Genomic DNA, 19,395 nt, shown 5'->3' with positions numbered 1-19,395 from the left:
ATGATGAGTTGTAGGTCCTAATGGTGCTTTTTAGGGTACCATGTAATGTACTGGAAAAAATACTGGGTGAAATAGAATGGCAGTTGTGCCATTATTGGGGTTTTTATTTTTATGGCATTCATGGTATGGGAAACTATTATGGGATACATACGACTTCATCACTTCTTATTAAATTTATTGGGGGGGGGTGCATGGTGATTAAAAAAGAGCAATTCTGAAATAATTATTTCTATACATTTTACCATGCAAGATATATAATGCAACATTCTAGTGCTTTTACAGATGCTACAATATAAATTATTTTATTTTAAATCCTCTGCTAGCTTGCATGTGTGCACCTTCATGGTGATCTCTGAAAGGCCAAGTACTCAATACCTATACCTGTTATTGCTCTTATGTCCCCGGCTTATTAAGGATCCGTCCTTATTTCTCCTTTTCTGACCAAATAAGTTTGTTTGGCTCTTTGAAAGTGTGCTATTCCTGTTTTGCTTGTTACCAACACAGTTTGAATATTTGACACGGTCTGTTTGCTGATCGCCATGACCTCTACCTTCATCTGTGCCTTATCAGACCCGCAGTTCCTGTCCACTGCCTTGGTACAGCAAATTCATATTTTAGCTGTGCTTAATGGAGAGTACTCTGGGGATTCCTTGTGAAGAAATCCATTCCCCCTTGCAGGGGCTAAAGACCTGGCAATGCCTTGGACTCCACTGCCTATTGTAGCTTTAAGCCAAGTCTGTCAGTGATCTATTGGTTCCACATCAGTTACGGCTTTCTGTGAGTTTGCACAGGCCCTGAACGCTGCTGACAGCCCACTGCCAGATGTTTTAGATGGCTACCGAATGTTGGTGCTACACCATCCGATGGCAGAGTCCTTGTTCCTCATAGACGTTGGTGCTACACCATCTTGTGGCAGGGCCCTTGTTCCTCATAGACGTTGGTGCTGTACAAACCTGTGGCAGGGTCCTTGTTCCTCATAGACGTTGGTGCTACACCATCTTGTGGCAGGGCCCTTGTTCCTCATAGACGTTGGTGCTGTACAAACCTGTGGCAGGGTCCTTGTTCCTCATAGACCTTGATGCTACACCATCCCATGGCTGGGTCCTTGTTCATCATAGACGTTGGTGCTACACCATCCTGTGGCAGGGCCCTTGTTCCTCATAGACGGTGCTATACGAACCTGTGGCAGGGTCCTTGTTTCTCATAGACCTTGGTGCTACACCATCCCGTGGCAGGGTCCTTGTTCCTCATAGACGTTGGTGCTACACCATCCAGTGGATGGGTCCTTGTTTCTCATAGGCGTTGTTGCTACCCCATCCTGTGGTAGGGTCCTTGTTCCTCATAGACGTTGGTGCTACCCCATGCTGTGGCAGGGTCCTTGTTCCTGATAGACGTTGGTGCTACCCCATCCTGTGGCAGGGTCCTTGTTCCTTATACACGTTGTTGCTACACCATCCTGTGGCTGGGTCCTTGTTCCTTATACACGTTGGTGCTACACCATCCCGTGGCTGGGTCCTTGTTCCTTATAAACGTTGGTGCTACACCATCCCGTGGCTGGGTCCTTGTTCCTCATACACGTTGGTGCTACACCATCCTGTGGCAGGGTCCTTGTTCCTCATACACGTTGGTGCTACACTATTCCGTGGCTGGGTCCTTGTTCCTCATACACGTTGGTGCTACACCATTCCGTGGCTGGGTCCTTGTTCCTCATACACGTTGGTGCTACACCATCCTGTGGCAGGGTCCTTGTTCCTCATAGACGTTGGTGCTACACCATCCCGTGGCAGGGTCCTTGTTCCTCATAGACGTTGGTGCTACACCATCCTGTAGCAGGGTCCTTGTTCCCTATAGACGTTGTTGCTACACCATCCCATGGCTGGGTCCTTGTTCCTCATAGGCGTTGTTGCTACGCCATCCCGTTGCTTGGGTCCTTGTTCCTCATAGGTGTTGTTGCTACACCATCCCGTGGCAGGGTCCTTGTTCCTCATAGACGCTGGTGCTATCTCATCCTGTGGCAGGGTCCTTGTTCCTCATAGACGTTGGTGCCACCCCATCCTGTGGCAGGGTCCTTGTTCCTCATAGACGCTGGTGCGATCCCATCCTGTGGCAGGGTCCTTGTTCCTCATAGGCATTGGTGCTACACCATCCTGTGGCAGGGTCCTTGTTCCTCATAGACGTTGTGGCTACACCATCCCGTGGCTGGGTCCTTGTTCCTCATAGACGTTGGTGCTACCCCATCCTGTGGCAGGGTCCTTGTTCCTCATAGACGTTGGTGCTACCCCATCCTGTGGCAGGGTCCTTGTTCCTTATACACGTTGTTGCTACACCATCCCGTGGCTGGGTCCTTGTTCCTTATACACGTTGGTGCTACACCATCCCGAGGCTGGGTCCTTGTTCCTTATACACGTTGGTGCTACACCATCCCGTGGCTGGGTCCTTGTTCCTTATACACGTTGGTGCTACACCAAACCGTGGCTGGGTCCTTGTTCCTCATACACGTTGGTGCTCGGCATCCTGTGGCAGGGTCCTTGTTCCTCATAGACATTGGTGCTACACCATCCCGTGGCAGGGTCCTTGTTCCCTATAGATGTTGTTGCTACACCATCCCATGGCTGGGTCCTTGTTCCTCATAGGTGTTGTTGCTACACCATCCCGTGGCAGTGTCCTTGTTTCTCATAGGCATTGGTGCTACACCATCCTGTGGCAGGGTCCTTGTTCCTCATAGACGTTGGTGCTATGCCATCCTGTGGCAGGGTCCTTGTTCCTCATAGACGTTGGTGCTGCCCCATCCTGTGGCAGGGTCCTTGTTCCCCATAGGCGTTGTTGCTACACCATCCCGTTGCAGGGTTCTTGTTCCTCATAGGTGTTGTTGCTACACCATCCCGTGGCAGGGTCCTTGTTCCTCATAGACGTTGGTGCTATCCCATCCTGTGGCAGGGTCCTTGTTCCTCATAGACGCTGGTACTATCCCATCCTGTGGCAAGGTCCTTGTGCCTCATAGGCATTGGTGCTACCCCATCCTGTGGCAGGGTCCTTGTTCCTCATAGGCATTGGTGCTACCCCATGCTGTCGCAGGGTCCTTGTTCCACATAGGCATTGGTGCTATCCCATCCTGTGGCAGGGTCCTTGTTCCTCATAGACGTTGGTGCTATCCCATCCTGTGGCAGGGTCCTTGTTCCTCATAGACGTTGGTGCTACCCCATCCTGTGGCAGGGTCCTTGTTCCTCATAGACGTTGTTGCTACACCATCCCGTGGCTGGGTCCTTGTTCCTTATACACGTTGGTGCTACACCATCCCGTCCGCAGACTTCCTCCACTACAAATTCATGCTCAGAACCTACAACCTTGCCCTCCACCATGCCAAACAAGTCTATTTCACCTCTCTAGTCTCCTCACTATCCCACAACCCTAAACGGCTCTTTGATACTTTTCACTCCCTTCTCAGCCCTAAACCACAGCCCCCTGTGACGGATCTCAGTGCCGAAGAGCTGGCTGCTTACTTCAAAAAGAAAATTGATGACATCCGTCAGGAAATAACTCCCCAACCCCAGACCAGCCCTGACCCTAGTCATGTCAGCACTGCATCTAGCTCCTGCTCACTGTCTGTACTCAGACCAGGGACAGAGGAAGAAGTCTCCAAATTGCTCTTCTCTGCTCGCCCCACCACCTGCGCTAGCGACCCCCTCCCCTTGCACCTCCTCCGTTCCTTCTCCCCAGTGGTCATCTCCCATCTCACCACTATATTCAACCTCTCTCTGACCTCTGGCATCTTTCCCTCTTCTTTCAAACACGCCATCATATCCCCACTGCTAAAGAAGCCGACTCTGGACGCGACTGATGCTGCCAACTACCGACCCATCTCAAACCTCCCCTTCATCTCCAAACTACTAGAACGGCTGGTTTACTCCCGCCTTGTAAGCTACCTATCAGAGCACTCTCTCCTAGACCCCCTACAGTCTTGCTTCCGACCTCAACACTCGACAGAAACTGCCCTTACAAGGGTATCCAATGACCTACTGACAGCCAAATCGAGGGGCGATTACTCCCTACTGATCCTCCTCGACCTCTCCGCAGCATTTGACACTGTTGACCACAAACTCCTCCTCAGTATGCTATGCTCTATTGGCCTAAAGGATACTGCCCTCTCCTGGTTCTCTTCCTAGCTCTCTGACTGCTTTTTCAGTGTCTCCTTTGCTGGCTCTAGCTCCCCTCCTATCCATCCTGAATGCGGCAGCCAGGCTCATCTTCCTGTCCAGCCGCTACTCGGACGCCTCTGCCCTGTGCCGGTCACTGCACTGGCTGCCCGTTAAATACAGAATTCAATTTAAACTCGCCACCTTCATCCACAAAGCCCTCCACAGTGCAACGCCCCCCTATATCACCTCCCTCATCTGAATCCATCAGCCAGCCTGGGCTCTCCGCTCTGCTAACGAAACCAGACTGAGCGCCCCTTTAATTCGAACTTCTCATTCTCGCCTCCAAGACTTCTCCAGAGCAGCACCGGTCCTCTGGAACGCACTACCAAAGGCTACCCGGGCAATCCAGGACTCGCAGAACTTCAGGCGTGCTCAAAAAACGCACCTCTTCAGGGAGGCATACCGCATTCCCTAAACAAACCCCTCTGTACTCCGCCTGATAACATGCTCCCTGACCTATTGACTGCAATCCCTGCTAGCCATCATAAACCGCTCCTGCAGTCATACTGTTTCTGCCGTCACACGGCTAAATGTCTGACCATTGTCTATGTGTATAGCATCGCTCACTCTCCACCTCCCCATACCGTGCACATCTCCACCCCCCCATACCGTGCACATCTCCACCCCACCATACCGGGCACATCTCCACCCCCCATACTGCGCACATCTCCACCCCCCATACTGCGCACATCTCCACCTCGCCATACTGTGCACATCTCCAGCCCCTTTACCTTCTGTATCCCCCCATTACTTGTAGTATGTAAGCTCGTTGGAGCCGGACCCTCACCCCTATTGTTTCCATCAGCTGATTACTATGTAACCGTGGTTCTGTAATGTTTGTAATTTTGTCTTTCTGTATCCCCTGTCTATGTAAGCGCTGCGGAATATGATGGCGCTATACAAATAAAGTTTATTATTATTATTATTATTATTATTAAAGGAGGTTGCTGCTTTGTTGCTCAGAAAAAGGATGGACTTGTGCACCTTTTTCAGTGAAAGGGGACTGTCGTTTTCGAAGTACCTTGTTAATGTATTCTAGGACCTCCTTTATGTTTGCATAGTAGTGTACTTGAATGATGTCCTTATGTTTTCTTCTGATCTAAATCCCATTATGAACATGGGTGTACAGTTGTGTAGCATCTCTTGGACAATCCCCTCTGTCAAACTGGAGAAATTTTTCTTTAAAAAGCCTTGTCTGCACTACCTGAGACCAATGTCTACCAATGGTTTCTGACAAGCTATCCACAGTACTCAATATAATTAGACCCGTCCCCAAGTCTTTCACATGTTTACACCAGTTTGCTAATTATCAACAGATCATTCAATCGCTGCGGAATAAGTTTGCGCTATACAAATAAAGATTATAATTATTTATTATGATCTTTCCTCCCCCCTTCCTATGGTGGCAATCATTACTGCTCTCATGAAAAAAGGTGCAAATTCTAAAATCTGGGCACATGAGATGGAAGCTATCTTCCTTGAGTTAAAGTCTGCTTTCTCCACAGCCATGGTTCTCAGCCTTTCTGCTTGGAAGTGAATGCTTAATCTGTGGGAGTTGGGGCATATCTCATGCGAAAGGGGAATAAGAGAAGCTCTTTATCCTGTGGTTCCTTCTCCAAGACCACACCTCCTGTTGAGAATAAATATATTTGTGATTTGTGAGTTTCGAGCCATTATACTGGCCCTTGCAGAGTGGAGACCTCTGTTGGAAGGGTTCTTCATCTAAAGATCACTCGGAGCAAATCTGAGTGATCGATTTGTTCACTGGTTGAGTAGTCGCCAAGCTTGCAGGTTTTTCTCCCAGTTTGACTTTTTCTTGCACTGCCATCTGGCAGACTAAAGCTTTAACTCCGACATCTTGTCCAGATCTTTTGATTGATAGATCAGGCTTCAGAGCTCCAATAAATTGATACCAGTCAAATTTTGCCTGCAGCCCCAGCCTTGCTCAAAGATCTTCTCTAGGGAAGGTTTATCTCGAAGACTGATCTTTGTGAGTACCTAACTTGTTTTATGTCTCTCTGATCAAGCCTCTCATTCTTAACCATATTCGAGCAATCCTGCGACTCTCCAGGCGCCGCTTCTTCCAGTCGTGATGCGGAGTATGAGATTCTGCATGTCAAGAGGAAGGTTTTTTTTAATCTCATTGACTAGGAAGGTTTTGTTACTGAGGAGAGATCTTGGGAACCTAATGAGAATATCAATGCCCCCGCCCTCATCCACAAATTATATTGTGTTCATGGATCCAAGAAGGGGAAGTCCTGTAATGCCTCACTCAGATCTCCGTGTGCATCGCTCACTGCTGAGCCACCACTGTTCTTAAATGCATATTCCCAGTGGTTGTGCATATATGCAGCTCCCAGCCTCCAAGAGCGCCTTCAGCCCCTGCACTTGTGTCCCAGGCTTCTTAAGGGATTTTTCCCATCTCTCTTTGCTTGATTAAATAGGCTCATTTGATTTTTGAGCTCTGAGATGGTGTGCTATCCCTGTATTGTTTATTGACCTAGGGTTAACTATTTGACCAGGTTTATTTGTTTGCTTCCCGCCCTGACCTCTACCTGTCTATCAATTGCGAATGAACGTAGTTGACTTGTGTCTTGTCCGGCTGTGGATCCTTTGCACTGCCTTGCTATTAGGAATTGGTGTCTAAAACCCATCCACATGTTATCCCTTGTTAATGCAGACTACTTTGGATAGCAGACAGGGGATTTATTCTGGAACATCCTATACCCCCTTGGCATTAAAGATTAAAAACACTCAGTGCCTCAGGCTTCTCTCTAATTTAGCCCCAAGCCGAATCAGGACCCAGTGAGTCCACATCATTGTCTGTTTGGCCTTGTGTCACTGGTGACTTCTGCACAAGTCACAGTGCATGCCCTCAGAATTCTTCCAAAGAAGTCATTCAGTTATTTACAGATGCCATGTGGCTGCTTTAAAGCAAATCCTTGTGCTTCTGCGATCAGAGTGGTAAGACACGGGAAGATAGAACTCTACAAGCTTTTAATATGCCTTTCGTATCACCGTTGCACCTTACAAATGTTCAATGTGAACACATTAATAACTGAGTTCTTTTATCATTTCACTTCATTTTTTGTATGTCAATTCTTGTCTGAATGTATCCGCTTCACTTTTGCACCATTAGTTGTGTTTTTGCATTAGTATGAACCCCCAAAAAACTGCTTTGTGGAAAAATTATTTGTGTAGATTGTGCCGGGCCATGTAGGGGATTTCATCTTCCTACTTCGTTTAGGGAGCAGTAAAGGGGAATACCCCCACCAAGCAGACCTCATTGACTATAATTGAGCCTATTCAATTTCCATTTTGCTTTTGAGTATTTCACCGGACAAAGTTCTGTATGCAGGACTTTTTCATCTGGCATTTCATCCTGAATTTGCGCAGGAGCCTCCAAATGCAAATAATGTGAGCAGAGCTTTTCTTTTTTTTCCTTTTAAATTATTTCTAAAATAAAGTGTTATTTGGTTTGAAGATAAAAAATTTTCAATGGCTAGGTATAAGATGAAATAAACATAAAGCATACTCTCCTACCCCGGGCACAGCTACCCAGCTCCAGTCGCTCCGTCCTCCGCCATCGGAAATCGGGTGACTGCAGCCAAGCAGGGGCCGCAGAGTCTCCGACCTGAACTCCTGGCATTGTAGTACCCAGGATTCACCTAATTTCTGGCTTCGGCAGTCTGTTAGCTGTGCCCCTGGAAGGGTGAGTACAGGTGAGTATACTTTATATATATATAATTTTTTTTTTTCATTTTAACTCCTGCCCAGCCCGTTAAAAAGGCTTATCTTGAAACGGCACATCCCGTTTAAATGAGCGGTTTGAATTGTACTGGTACGTAATAGTGCTGCAGTAAGTGACTAATACTTCATCCATAACATTGTAACACTAAGTCCATAATGTGTATATATTAGTTAACAGGTTTAATGGACACACTAAAAGTTTTTCTTGTTTTCCAGTGGGCGGACAGAGTACCAGGCCACCCATGCTGGAAGGTTAAGAAGAACTAGTACGTTTGAAAGGCGTCCCAGCAAACGATATCCATCAAGAAGGCATTCTACATATAAAGGTTTTCTGATTTTATATATTTTTATATGGTCTGTGGTCAAAGGATTTCTCCGTTTTATGGCTTGTTTTTTTATTATCACATTATGTGTAACATACATATGAAGCATGTGGTAAGCTAGGGTAGCAGCAGCACACCCAAGTAGAATTACAGGGTTTTCAGGAAGACTCACTGATGGTCCATTCTTAATTTGATTAGTTGAGGTCTGACTCCCATAAATCAGTACAATGAAATTCATTGCTTATCCAGGTGTAGCTGCTAAATTGTAATACTTGGCATAGACATACATTTGCACATGCCATGGAGTCGGATGTAGTTGGCTACACCTCTCAATGAATTGTCACGGACGCCCCGTGCTCCTTGATGGTAGGTCCAGTGGTAGATGTCAACCAATCTCACATCAATGGTCCATCCCAGGGATTAGCCTTCAGGGTATATGTTCAGAAAGCCTGTTTGTTAGTATTCAGATGATCTTCATAAGTAGGTCACACTAATAATGTACAACTTTTGAAAGTAAAATCTGTTTTTGTCCCTTTAGCTAACAACCCAATGAAGGCTTCTCATTTTAGGTAGGTAACAGCTAAGTTTTCTTACAAGATGTAACTATATATTCTCATGGGATGATTCAATTACATTGTTTTACCTTTTGTTTTGTTGAGCTATTGGATGGCATGAGTTTACAGACTGGAGCTTCGGTGATGACATAAAGTGGTCCTATGAACAAACGCCATTGTAGCAGGTCAGTGGGGATCCTCCACTTGGTTTCCTGCTGATGAGCTGATTAGCTACTGTCAGCTCATGTGACTGTCTGTTCTGCAGTAGGCCAGTATTGCAGTGTGTTATCAGCTGATCAGCAGGGATACCGCGCCCCGGAGCTCCGCCCATCTGCTATCAGTGGACTGAGGAGAGGTCATCAGTAGTGTTTGCCCGGCGGTGAATGCCATGTTACTTGTAAATGGTCATGGTCGGAATCCCTGATAAATACTTGTGATCAGCCATATTGTGTCAGATATACAAATTAGGTTCAGGAGACTCATAATCTAAGTTATAAGAGGAGAAGAATAACTATATTATGGCAGTCTGAGATGATGTATTCAGACCTACACCAAGTGTTTCTTTTCTTTAAGATGTTTATTTTTTTTAATTACACAAAACTCTTTATTTCTCAAGCTGATATTTTCTTTTCTTAATATCCTGGCTAAGGCCTCGTGTCCACGGGCGGATCGGATTCCCCATGTGGGAGCCTGCAGCCGAATGTGACCCTGCCTGTGACTCTGCGTTCCTGTCCGTGTCTTCTTTTTCCTGTACCGTCTTCTTTTTCTTGTACCGTGTATGTCTGCAGAAGGGCCGGACGGCCAACATGAACAGTGCACTTTTTTTTTTTTAGACTCCTGCTTTCCCGCGGGGTCCACGGCCGTCCACAGTGTCTGAAATTGAGCATGCTGCGATTTTGTTTACTGGACCAAAAGGTCTGCAGAACAAATCCACATGCTTTCTTTCATGTGAGGACGCCCATGCTTCCCTATGGGTGTCTTGATTTGCAGGTCTTCCATGTGAGTGACTCGCACAGATTACGCAAATCAGATCCACGCGTGGACATTGGGCCTAAATGGAGGAAGAAATGGACCATAAATACTAGTAAACACCGTCCTAAGCCAAGCCGGTCACTGCTGTAGAACACAAAACGAAGTCAGAAGCCATATTGGTGTGGCTCTGTGGGACAGATGGGCGCTTCTCTGTTGGATCTGATAGAATGCTATGTATTTACTTGCTGGGGTTTTGGCTTCGCAGCGCAGGACCTGCTTCCCTACACTTGCTGGCTTGTACGTTGCTGTCAGAGCGCAGGCTGTCCGTTTGCTTCCCATTTTTTTGAAACACCATTGAAATCAATGGAGAATAAATTGATCAGTTTTTTTCAGCTTTAATTCTATTTCTCTGCTCAAAAGACGGAGCAGAGAGATGAACGCCCAAATGGAGTCCGGACGCAGGTGTGAAAGGGCCCAAAGTTCTGCAAAACTTTCAGGCCAGAGTACTGCCGTCCCAGATTGTGTCCTGCAAGGGACCTGCTAGAGTTGAACTCCAGAAGTATCCTTTGGACCCCTGTGATTGTCACCATCCGCACACAGTGACGCGCAGAGCGATGCCCTTGTACTCTGCTGGCTATATCCTGTATGTCTGCGAGTCTTGTAGCGCTTCCGGTGCAGCCGGACCTCAGCGGTGAGGGTCTGACATGGTCACCCGACATGCTGCTCGCTTTCCGTGAATTCTAGAAGTCTCCTCCTGTGCTTATTGGTAACCCATTTGAGGAGAGGGACAAAAGAAGCAGGCAGCGATTTCCACTAGATTCACTGTGAGTCCTAATCAGGTCATGGAGTCCTGGAGAAGGACATGATCCAGGACCATGTTACTACAGCAGCCAAACCCTGAATATTAACCCCTTAATGCTAGAGGACAGTTACGGCATGGAGGTTCATGGTTTGTATGGAGGTGGATCGGGGATCGATCCTGCTTCATACAATGCGAGTGCCGGCTGTGTTTCTGATCAGCAGCACTGCTGCTCAGAGCTGTTAACCCTTTAAATGCCTCTGCCAATTCTGACACCAGTATTTAAAAGCCCTGACTGATGATCAGGGGTCTCGTACTGCCCCCTGCAATGAGATTGTGGGTTGTGGTTATCATGGCAGCCGAGGGCCTTCTGAAGGGCCCTGCAATTGCAAATTGCCTATCAAGCCACGCCTGCTTGAGTGCCTGGTGGATTGTGGAATAATGTAATGCTATGGCATCACACTATACTGCAGGAACGATCAAACAAGCGCAAGTTCTTGTCTCCCCTTGGGACAAAAAAAGAAGAAAAAATTAGTTTAAAATTTTTTTATTAATTAATAAATACAAGGTAATAGAAGTTTTTGCAAAAAACTTTTTTTTGCCATATTTATAATAAAATTATTTAAATAATAAAAGAATCTAAATAATAAAAGTTAAAAACATATATTTTTGGTATCGCTGCATCCGTAAAAGTCCGTAAAAGAGTAAATAATGCGTTATGAAGTATCATCAGGAAAAAAAAGGACACCAAAATGGTACTAATAGAAATTATAGGGCGTCCCACAAAAAATAAAACCTTGCACAACTATGTGGATGGAAAAATAAAGTTATGTCAGAAGATGGCGGCAGAAAATAATGTAAAACATTTAAATATCTTCTGAAAAAAATAAAAGTGGTTCAGCAAAATAAAACTCAATAAATGTTGGTATTGTAGTAATCGTACGGACCCACAGAATAGTTATGTAATTTTTATCGCAGTGTGTGCGCGTAGAAGCAAGACCACCGCCTCCCCCACCCTTAAAATGGCAGAATTGCATTTTTTTTTCTATTTCACTCCACTTAGAGTGAATTCTGTGGGATCCAACCCGAGCGCCTGCAGAGAGCAGCGCGTACTCACCCGCGCCCCGCAGCTCCGGCTCTTTCATGTGCTGACTGCCGGGCAGCCGGCGCATGCGCAGAGTGGAGCCGGCGGCCGGTGAGTGACGTTTCTGTGATTTCGCACGGACAAACCACGGCCGTCTGCCTAGGATTGCGTTTGCTAACGCAATCCTATGGCAGCTTCCAAGGGCGGAAATTCCGTCTGCAGGCGGCCTTAGAGTCTTTCAAAAGTTATATGGTACTGACCTGTGCTGAGAATTCTTGGTAAAATACGCTGTCGGCTATCCAGATGTGTGAGGGAGAGGTCTATGCACCTCGAAACACATTTACGTGCTGGTTCTATTAATTGACGTTCTTTCGGCAACTATCCTAGTTCAGTCATCTATGTCTGAAGGTTGCGTCACATTCACCCTTTTTGAAGAGAAGTTGTTCTTTTTTTCTTGTCTGCAGGGCCCATCTTCAGTCTTGCTAAGTGCTGCACTGCTCCTGTCACTGCCTGGTGCACTGGTAGACTGAGGCACTTGATCTGATTGCACTAATGCACAGGGTTGTGGGGTAGTCTGAGAAGCAAAGCAACCCCAGAAGCCAGTGGGCCATGGAGGCAATGGCAGAAAGATCCTCTGGCAGATAATTCTCTGCCCTTTGGTCCCAGGTAAATTGTATTCGGGGACCAGAGGGCTGCTTAAGGTAACAATTGCTTTCAGTGGCTGAAAAGAAGATAACTTGTCACAGAAAGTTATCACAATTGAATAAAACGTTGGTGCGTCTGCACATGTAGGCAAGGATCGGGGCAGCCCGCCGATCTCCTTATTGTAGATTAATACGGTCTCTTCTTAGTTTAAGATCAGTTTTTCAGAACTACTACAAATTGATGCACACAATTTTTGTTAACAGCGGGTACAATCTTTCGTAAGGTACTTGAAGTGTTAAGGGAGGCCCGGTTGAGAAGCATTGTCTGAGGAGCTAATTGTGCTAAGATAGTGGTGGCTACTGCCAGTTTAGTGTTCTGTGAAGCCTAGTTGTGAACTGGTAAGAATAGAGGACAGAATTTGTTGTGGGTGATTTGATAGGATTTTAGTTAACATGTTGGGGGTCCTGATAAAGATGATGTGTCTACAGGATTGTACTCATGTGGGCTATTGTCGCTGCCTTTTGGTTAAGAATTGTCCACCATTCATGGAAGTGCAGAATATTGTCATTGGATGTCTAGTTAGAATAAAAAGGGCATTCATCGGGCTGAGAGAGGAAATGGAAGGAATCTTCTACTTTTTTTTTTATAGCGTTTAGGTGAGACTCTTGGACTGGAGCCCAGGAGTGACCCTCCCCTGACACTGATACTATATGCTTTGCACATGCACTGAAATGGGGGTACACTTCTCCTCTAGGCTGGTCTGTGTTGAGGAGGGGCAAAACCATTTCATACCTTCCCTTCCCTGTCCTTACATCACCTAGCCCCGCCCCTTGTGGTTTGGCTCAGGGTTTGAGTGCTTCTATCACAGTTCATGTTCGGCAATCAAACAGTATACATACCATATAACACAATGTAACTATCACACAGGCCCTTCACACTCACACACAAAAAATACATAAAAATAACAGATCCACATTACTTATGATTAGAACAGACAACTATTGCATCCCAATTCTCTTGTGCAGCAATATAACCAATTTGCAATTCCCATATCATTGCACAGACAAGCAGCAGGGACATTTATTCATTCACACACGGACTGATACGTTTATCACGTGAAGTAGAAGCTGCGATTATATTCACTGTCAGCAGTTTTATGTACAGTAAACAAAACACCGGTAAGAAAAACTCTCATTCACGGCGGTTGGACATGTTTTGTCCAGTATCTGTCATCTGGTGAGGATTCTCAGAACACCGCATATGCCCAAGTTCTTATACTCACCATATCAGTTGGCTGCCATCCTTTCTGTTCACTGGTAACCCCTTTCCGTCTTTCAATATTCAGACATCCATTTTCTACATCTCTACCTCCTCTTTCTTTAACTAGCTGTCTTACAATCGTCACCCTGTCCACCATTTCCCCGTGAGTCCTCATAACTCGCTACATCGTTGAGCAGTCAGCAACCTATCTTTACGATCCTGTATGTAACAGGCGAACACCTCTCTAAACTGTGGAGCAGTCAGGGTCCTGACCTTACTGCACGGTTCTGTCTCCAAATTAACAGTCCGTTTGGCCAACCGTAAGACTGGCATCTCATCTTTACAAATTGTGGGCAATCTCATTCAGACAGTAAACCATCTATTTTTGAACAGTAAAAGTGCAATTTCACATTCAAGTTTCCTTTGCATTCTCAACTCATAAGTCTTTTAACCCTAGATTTCCTTTCTATTGACAAACAGGACAGTATAGTTTACTAACTGGGAGCTATAGGATAATTACGTGCTTTTTATAAAAACAATTACTGTTTCTTAGTCCTAAATCATTACTTACACAGTCAGAACATCCTTTTACTACTACAAAATGGGACACCATACATCAACATTTACCCAGCCAGGACATTACTTCAAAGACCACATAAAAAAACACACTGTATATCTACTTTATCGTTCTTAAATATTTCAGCTTACCCGGATGCAGGGAGGGTCATTCCAGAAAGGGACAGATGACATAGGTGTAAGAATAAAGCGTCTTCTCTTTTTCGAGCTCCATATAATCTGTCCATCTCTGAAGCGAAGTACACATGAGGTATGGATGTCATCTGTGCACCACGTTGGGCGCCAATTTCTGTTAACACAAATATCCTCTTAGATATACTGTGGGTGCCATATTAAATATGGTTGGTACAAGCTTGGAGAAGCCAATGAATAACACAGTGTAGTGTGTGAACCAAAGTACATCTGCTTTCATTCTAGCAGGAAAGAGCTTATTTTGTAACTCAAACAAAAGCTGTGACATTAAGATACATTAGAACATATTGTGTGCTTATAGGTCATTCTCAGGGAGAGTGTTCATGAGGTAATCAAAAGGGAAGGTTATTACCATACATGCTCAGTAGGGTCTTGTCACGTGACAAAGTTAACATTTGATTTAAACGTGTTTTTTTTAAGTTCAAAGAATGGTGAAGTTTCTTTTTACTTGACTCTGGTTCAGTCTGCTAACCCAATTTTTCAAATGAAATTTTTGTGTATTCTTGTATTTTGTAGACTGCTGGTTTCATGTGCTGATAAGAATCGATTTTTCCCCCCCCCCCCTTCCTGTTTTTATGTAAACAATACATGGCTCCCTCATAGTATATGGGAGATGCTCCCTGAAGTAAGCAGATTTAGACTGAAGTACAAAGCTAATTATAGAAGAACTTTTCTGTCCTCTCCTACAGGTGTATCGTGTGGATTCTTAGTTATGCCATGGCTTGCACAAAGGGACTAGATGGGGAGGATACAGGAGTAGACATTTAGGGCCTTGATCATTTTTCCAGGTTGGCTTAGAAAAATGCCCTAATTTTCTTTTTGAGTATATATAAACCAATGTGTGGATATTTGGAATGAGCTTTTATACTTTTACATTGAAATGGGATAGTATATGTGTCTTTGTTGAATGACATGGATTGGGGGACTTCTGTATATTATGAAGGATTAAGCTGCCAAGTGTAATAACTGATAGTTGTGCTTTTACCGGCTGGCTCTGCCTCGGTGTCTGGCTTCGGCTGGAGTAGTGTTGATTGGTCTCTGATTTGATTTTATTGTAGGCCTGCGATGCTATATTTAATGTAGGTAATGTAAAATTCCCCTGATGCATGCACCGAGTCATGACGGACTCCTAGGGTAACGTCACATTGTGACGTTTTCTTGGCAAATGGCTTCCCATTTGGGATTCCCGCTGATCAGCTGATTGAAGAGCCACAACAATCGGATGAATACTGAGGCCTCTGCTCAAATATCTTGCATGACATTCATCAGTATCAAAGACCGAGAGCAACTCTCTCCCGTTCTACTGAATAGGACTGAACTGCAATACCAGGTACAGTCACTATACAATGTACAGCGCTGTGCCTGATGTAGGCTGAAGTCACAGTGGTGCTTGCCCAAGTCCCGCTGATCCGTGGGGATACAGAGTGGTGGACCCACACAATCAATAATTGCTAACCTATCCAGAGGGTAAGTGAACAATCATTTCCGCCCTGGAAAACCCCTTAAAGATGTTAAATATATTAGCTTTTTCATGAAGCTGAAAACTAAAATAGTGAAGGGGCGAAAAAAACTTGTTCTTAGGCCAGCTTCACACGAACGGATTCCTATTGTACAATCCACAATCAGCGTCCACACGGAGGATCCACCACAAATCGCACGCATTGAAAGGCGTGTGCTTTCATTTTTTTGCTCACACTCGCGGATACGAATTGCGTATTCTGTGAGCAGAGTAAAACTGCAGCATGCTCTATTTTGCTGTGGACTTTGTGCAGACAGCCTACATTGAATAACATCGCGGATGGGCCGCGGGCGCCCGTGTAATCACTTAGTGGGAAATACAAATATCGAAGAAAAAAACCTGTACTGCGCATGAAGAACGGCGAGCCGCCTGCGATCATACGCCATGCAGAAATCACAGAAACGCAGAGTCGCCAGCCGTCATCACATCCGGAATCTGCTGCGAGATCCCACATGCGGAATCTGTAGCCAGCCTTAACCCCTTACTAACGAAGCCTGTTCGCACCTTAGTGACTGAGCCAAATGTTGGAAATCTGACATGTCACTCTAACATAGAATAACTCCATAAAGGTTTTGCAGATCCCAGTGATTCTGACATTGTTTTATCCCCACATGTTGTACTTCATTTAGGCGGTAAAAATAGGCCGATAGAATTTGTGTATATTTATTGTAAGCGCCAAAATTGAAAAATTTGGGAAAAAATGTTTCACATTTTCAACTGTAATATCTCATATATGTGTAAACATTCTGTACACATTTTTGATAAGATATATATTTTCATTTGTTTACTTTATTCTGGATGCTCATTTGAAAAACTTTCGGTTGTTGTTTTTTTTCTTTTAACCATTTAGGAGATGTACAAATTTAACATTACTTATCAACAATGGGTATATTTCTAATCTTATGTATGTATGCACAACGGGGCTCTAACCAAAAGCAGCATTGAAGTTCAGCTGTTTTTAACTTTTACGTGATCGCCATTATCCGTTGGAGACCGCGCACCGCAGCCCTCGGTCATCGCTCCAGGCTCTCCGTTACCTTTAGTGGTTGTGAAGCAGCTTCTGTGCTTGCGTCTGCCATTTTGCCGCTGTTTGCATACGCCCAAGTTGGGTAAAAGGTCAACGGATAAAGATCCCGTCGGGGGGACATCGCCGGAGGCCTTGGGCCTCCTGCACACGGGCGAGTTGGGTGCGGCATTTGGGATTCTTACAATGGAGTTCAACCCAGTGCCCCAGAGTACCTGTCCGTCGGCTTCTGCACATGCTGCGGATGTGGTGGCCGGCACTCTGTCGCACATGCGCGGTAGCCGCTGGCACTGGGGGTTGCGGAAGTGCCACGGGACGGATGGCTTCCACTGACTTCAATGGAAACCGGCCGTGCTTAACCTGCACAAAATCGCAGCATGCTATGACTTTTTCTTCGCAAGCAGAAAATCGCAATTGATTTCCGCTTGTGGAGATGAAATGGCGTTTTGCCATTTAATACTATGGGCAGTATTTGCTGCGGAGTCCAGAGATGGACGCCACCCGCAGTACAAATACCCCCGTGTGCAGGTGGCCTTAGGCAAGTCATTTCACCTCTCCTCATGGATCGGATCCGTGACGGGAGATGAAATTTTAACTTATTTTTACTGCTACGTGACCGCCATTATCCATTGGATAGTGGCAATCACATGACTCAGAACTGCTTACTGCGGCACTCCGTGAAATCTCGAGGCTCTTGGCTGCGTTTGGTAACCAGGAGCAGTGAAATTTTAAATTACCCGGGCAATCTGCGGCTTTTGCGCATGTGTCTGCATTTTGGTGACGGGCACATGCGCAGAAGCCGGGGTAGGGCCTGCTGATAGATCCGGGTGCCTTAGGTACGTAATTTCATCCTCCCTCATGGATATGATCTGTGAGGGGAGATGAAACCTTAACTTTTTAAACCTTTTTTTTTTTTTTACGCTTTTTTATTTTTTTATTTTTACTTTTACATGATCACTGTTATCCATTGGATAACAGGGATCATGTGACCAGGAGCCGCATACAGCGGTCCCTGATGACCTCTCTCTGCTCTGGGCGTGCATGCGCAGAAGGTGTCGTGAGGTTCTGGAATGACCATATCGGCGGGACATCATGGAGGATAGGGGTGAGGATTTTCACCTCCCCTTATGGATCCGATGCATGAGGGGAGTTGAAACTTCAACTTTTTTCTACTTTTACGTGATCGCTGTTAATCATTCGCTGTTAACCATTGGTTTACAGTGATTATGGGCCTGGAGAGCGGTCCCCAGTGACATCTCCTACTGGGAGTCGGGAGGCAGGAAATTTTAAAGCTCCTGGGCTTCTGTGCAGGCGCCACCCATTTTTTGTTGGTGCACATGGGCAGAAGACAGTGGAGGGTCCATTCCGGAGCAGGACATCGGGCATTGCGGAGGACCTAGGTGAGAAGTTTAAGTCCCCCTCATGGATGTGATCCGTGAGGGGAGCTGAAACTCTTTTTTTTCACTTTTTATTTACTTTATTGCGATCAGCGCTATCCTTGGGTATTCTTTTTATGTGTTTAGGTTTATACATTGTATGTTAACTAAAATCATTCGTATAATGCTCTCAGAAAACATATTGTTCATGTATCAATTAGCAAAAAAGAAAAAATTAATTTTACTAAATTTATTGGAGGGAAGAGAAAAAATGCCTCACTATCTTTTTTTTTTCCTTTTAAAGTGCTAAAAATACTCCTGAAAGTCCGAACTATCAGGTAAGTTTTAATTTTGTTTGGTACGTTACCTTTTATGTAGTGCAAATCTGCATCAGTAACGCTTCTGTACAGTACGGCCAAATACACAGCATCCAGGACGGGGGCACAACTTTTAAAGATCCTCTGTTTGAAGAAGCATTTTCTCACCCTACAATTCTTAGGCCTCCTGAACACAAGCAGATATTTGCTATGGAATCCGCAGCGGGCATCTGCATGCGGCGATTTTTCCTCCGCTCGCAGAACATGCAATTCGTATCTGTGAATGTGAGCAAAAAAGCGTAAGTAAATGCTTTGCAATGCCCGGGTTTTGCCGTGGGTCCTTTACGGAGATTCCACAATTGAAATCCATCCGTGTGAGCCCAGCCTAAGGAAGAATAGAGGGGGATAATGACCTCACGTGATCTAGACTCTTTGCTTCTCTTAATACATCCCAGAATTGTGTTTGCCTTTTTGGCTGCTGCATCACATTGTTGACTCATGTTCAGTCTGTGATCTATTAGTATACCCAAGTCTTTTTCACATGTGCTGCTGCTTAGCCCAATTCCTCCCATTCTGTATGTGCTTTCTTCATTTTTCTTGCCCAGATGTAGGACTTTGCATTTCTCCCTGTTAAATACCATTCTGTTAGTCGCCGCCCACTGTGCAAGCTTTTCTAGATCTTTTTGAATACTCTCTCTTCCAAAGTGTTAGCTATCCCTCCTAGCTTTGTGTCATCGGCAAATTTGATGAGTTTCCCACAATTTCCTCCTCCAGATCATTTATAACAATGTTGACCAACACTGGGCCC

The 19,395-nt window shown here is 45.3% G+C and overlaps 1 protein-coding gene across 1 annotated transcript in view; it reads left to right on the top strand.

Annotated features, from left to right (window-relative positions):
* The window catches only part of EPB41L4B (erythrocyte membrane protein band 4.1 like 4B), a 222,769-nt gene that overhangs the window by 174,927 nt on the left and 28,447 nt on the right, over positions 1–19,395 (top strand). Inside the window, exons 12-14 of the mRNA XM_066588660.1 lie at positions 8,163–8,272; positions 8,808–8,838; positions 18,575–18,608. Of these exons, the coding sequence (XP_066444757.1) occupies positions 8,163–8,272; positions 8,808–8,838; positions 18,575–18,608 (175 nt within the window). The remainder of the gene's footprint in view (positions 1–8,162; positions 8,273–8,807; positions 8,839–18,574; positions 18,609–19,395) is intronic.

Source organism: Eleutherodactylus coqui, unplaced genomic scaffold (genome assembly GCF_035609145.1).
Source record: "Eleutherodactylus coqui strain aEleCoq1 unplaced genomic scaffold, aEleCoq1.hap1 HAP1_SCAFFOLD_71, whole genome shotgun sequence".
In the NCBI taxonomy this organism is placed as follows: domain Eukaryota; kingdom Metazoa; phylum Chordata; class Amphibia; order Anura; family Eleutherodactylidae; genus Eleutherodactylus; species Eleutherodactylus coqui.
This window is presented reverse-complemented; position numbering and strand designations above follow the sequence as displayed.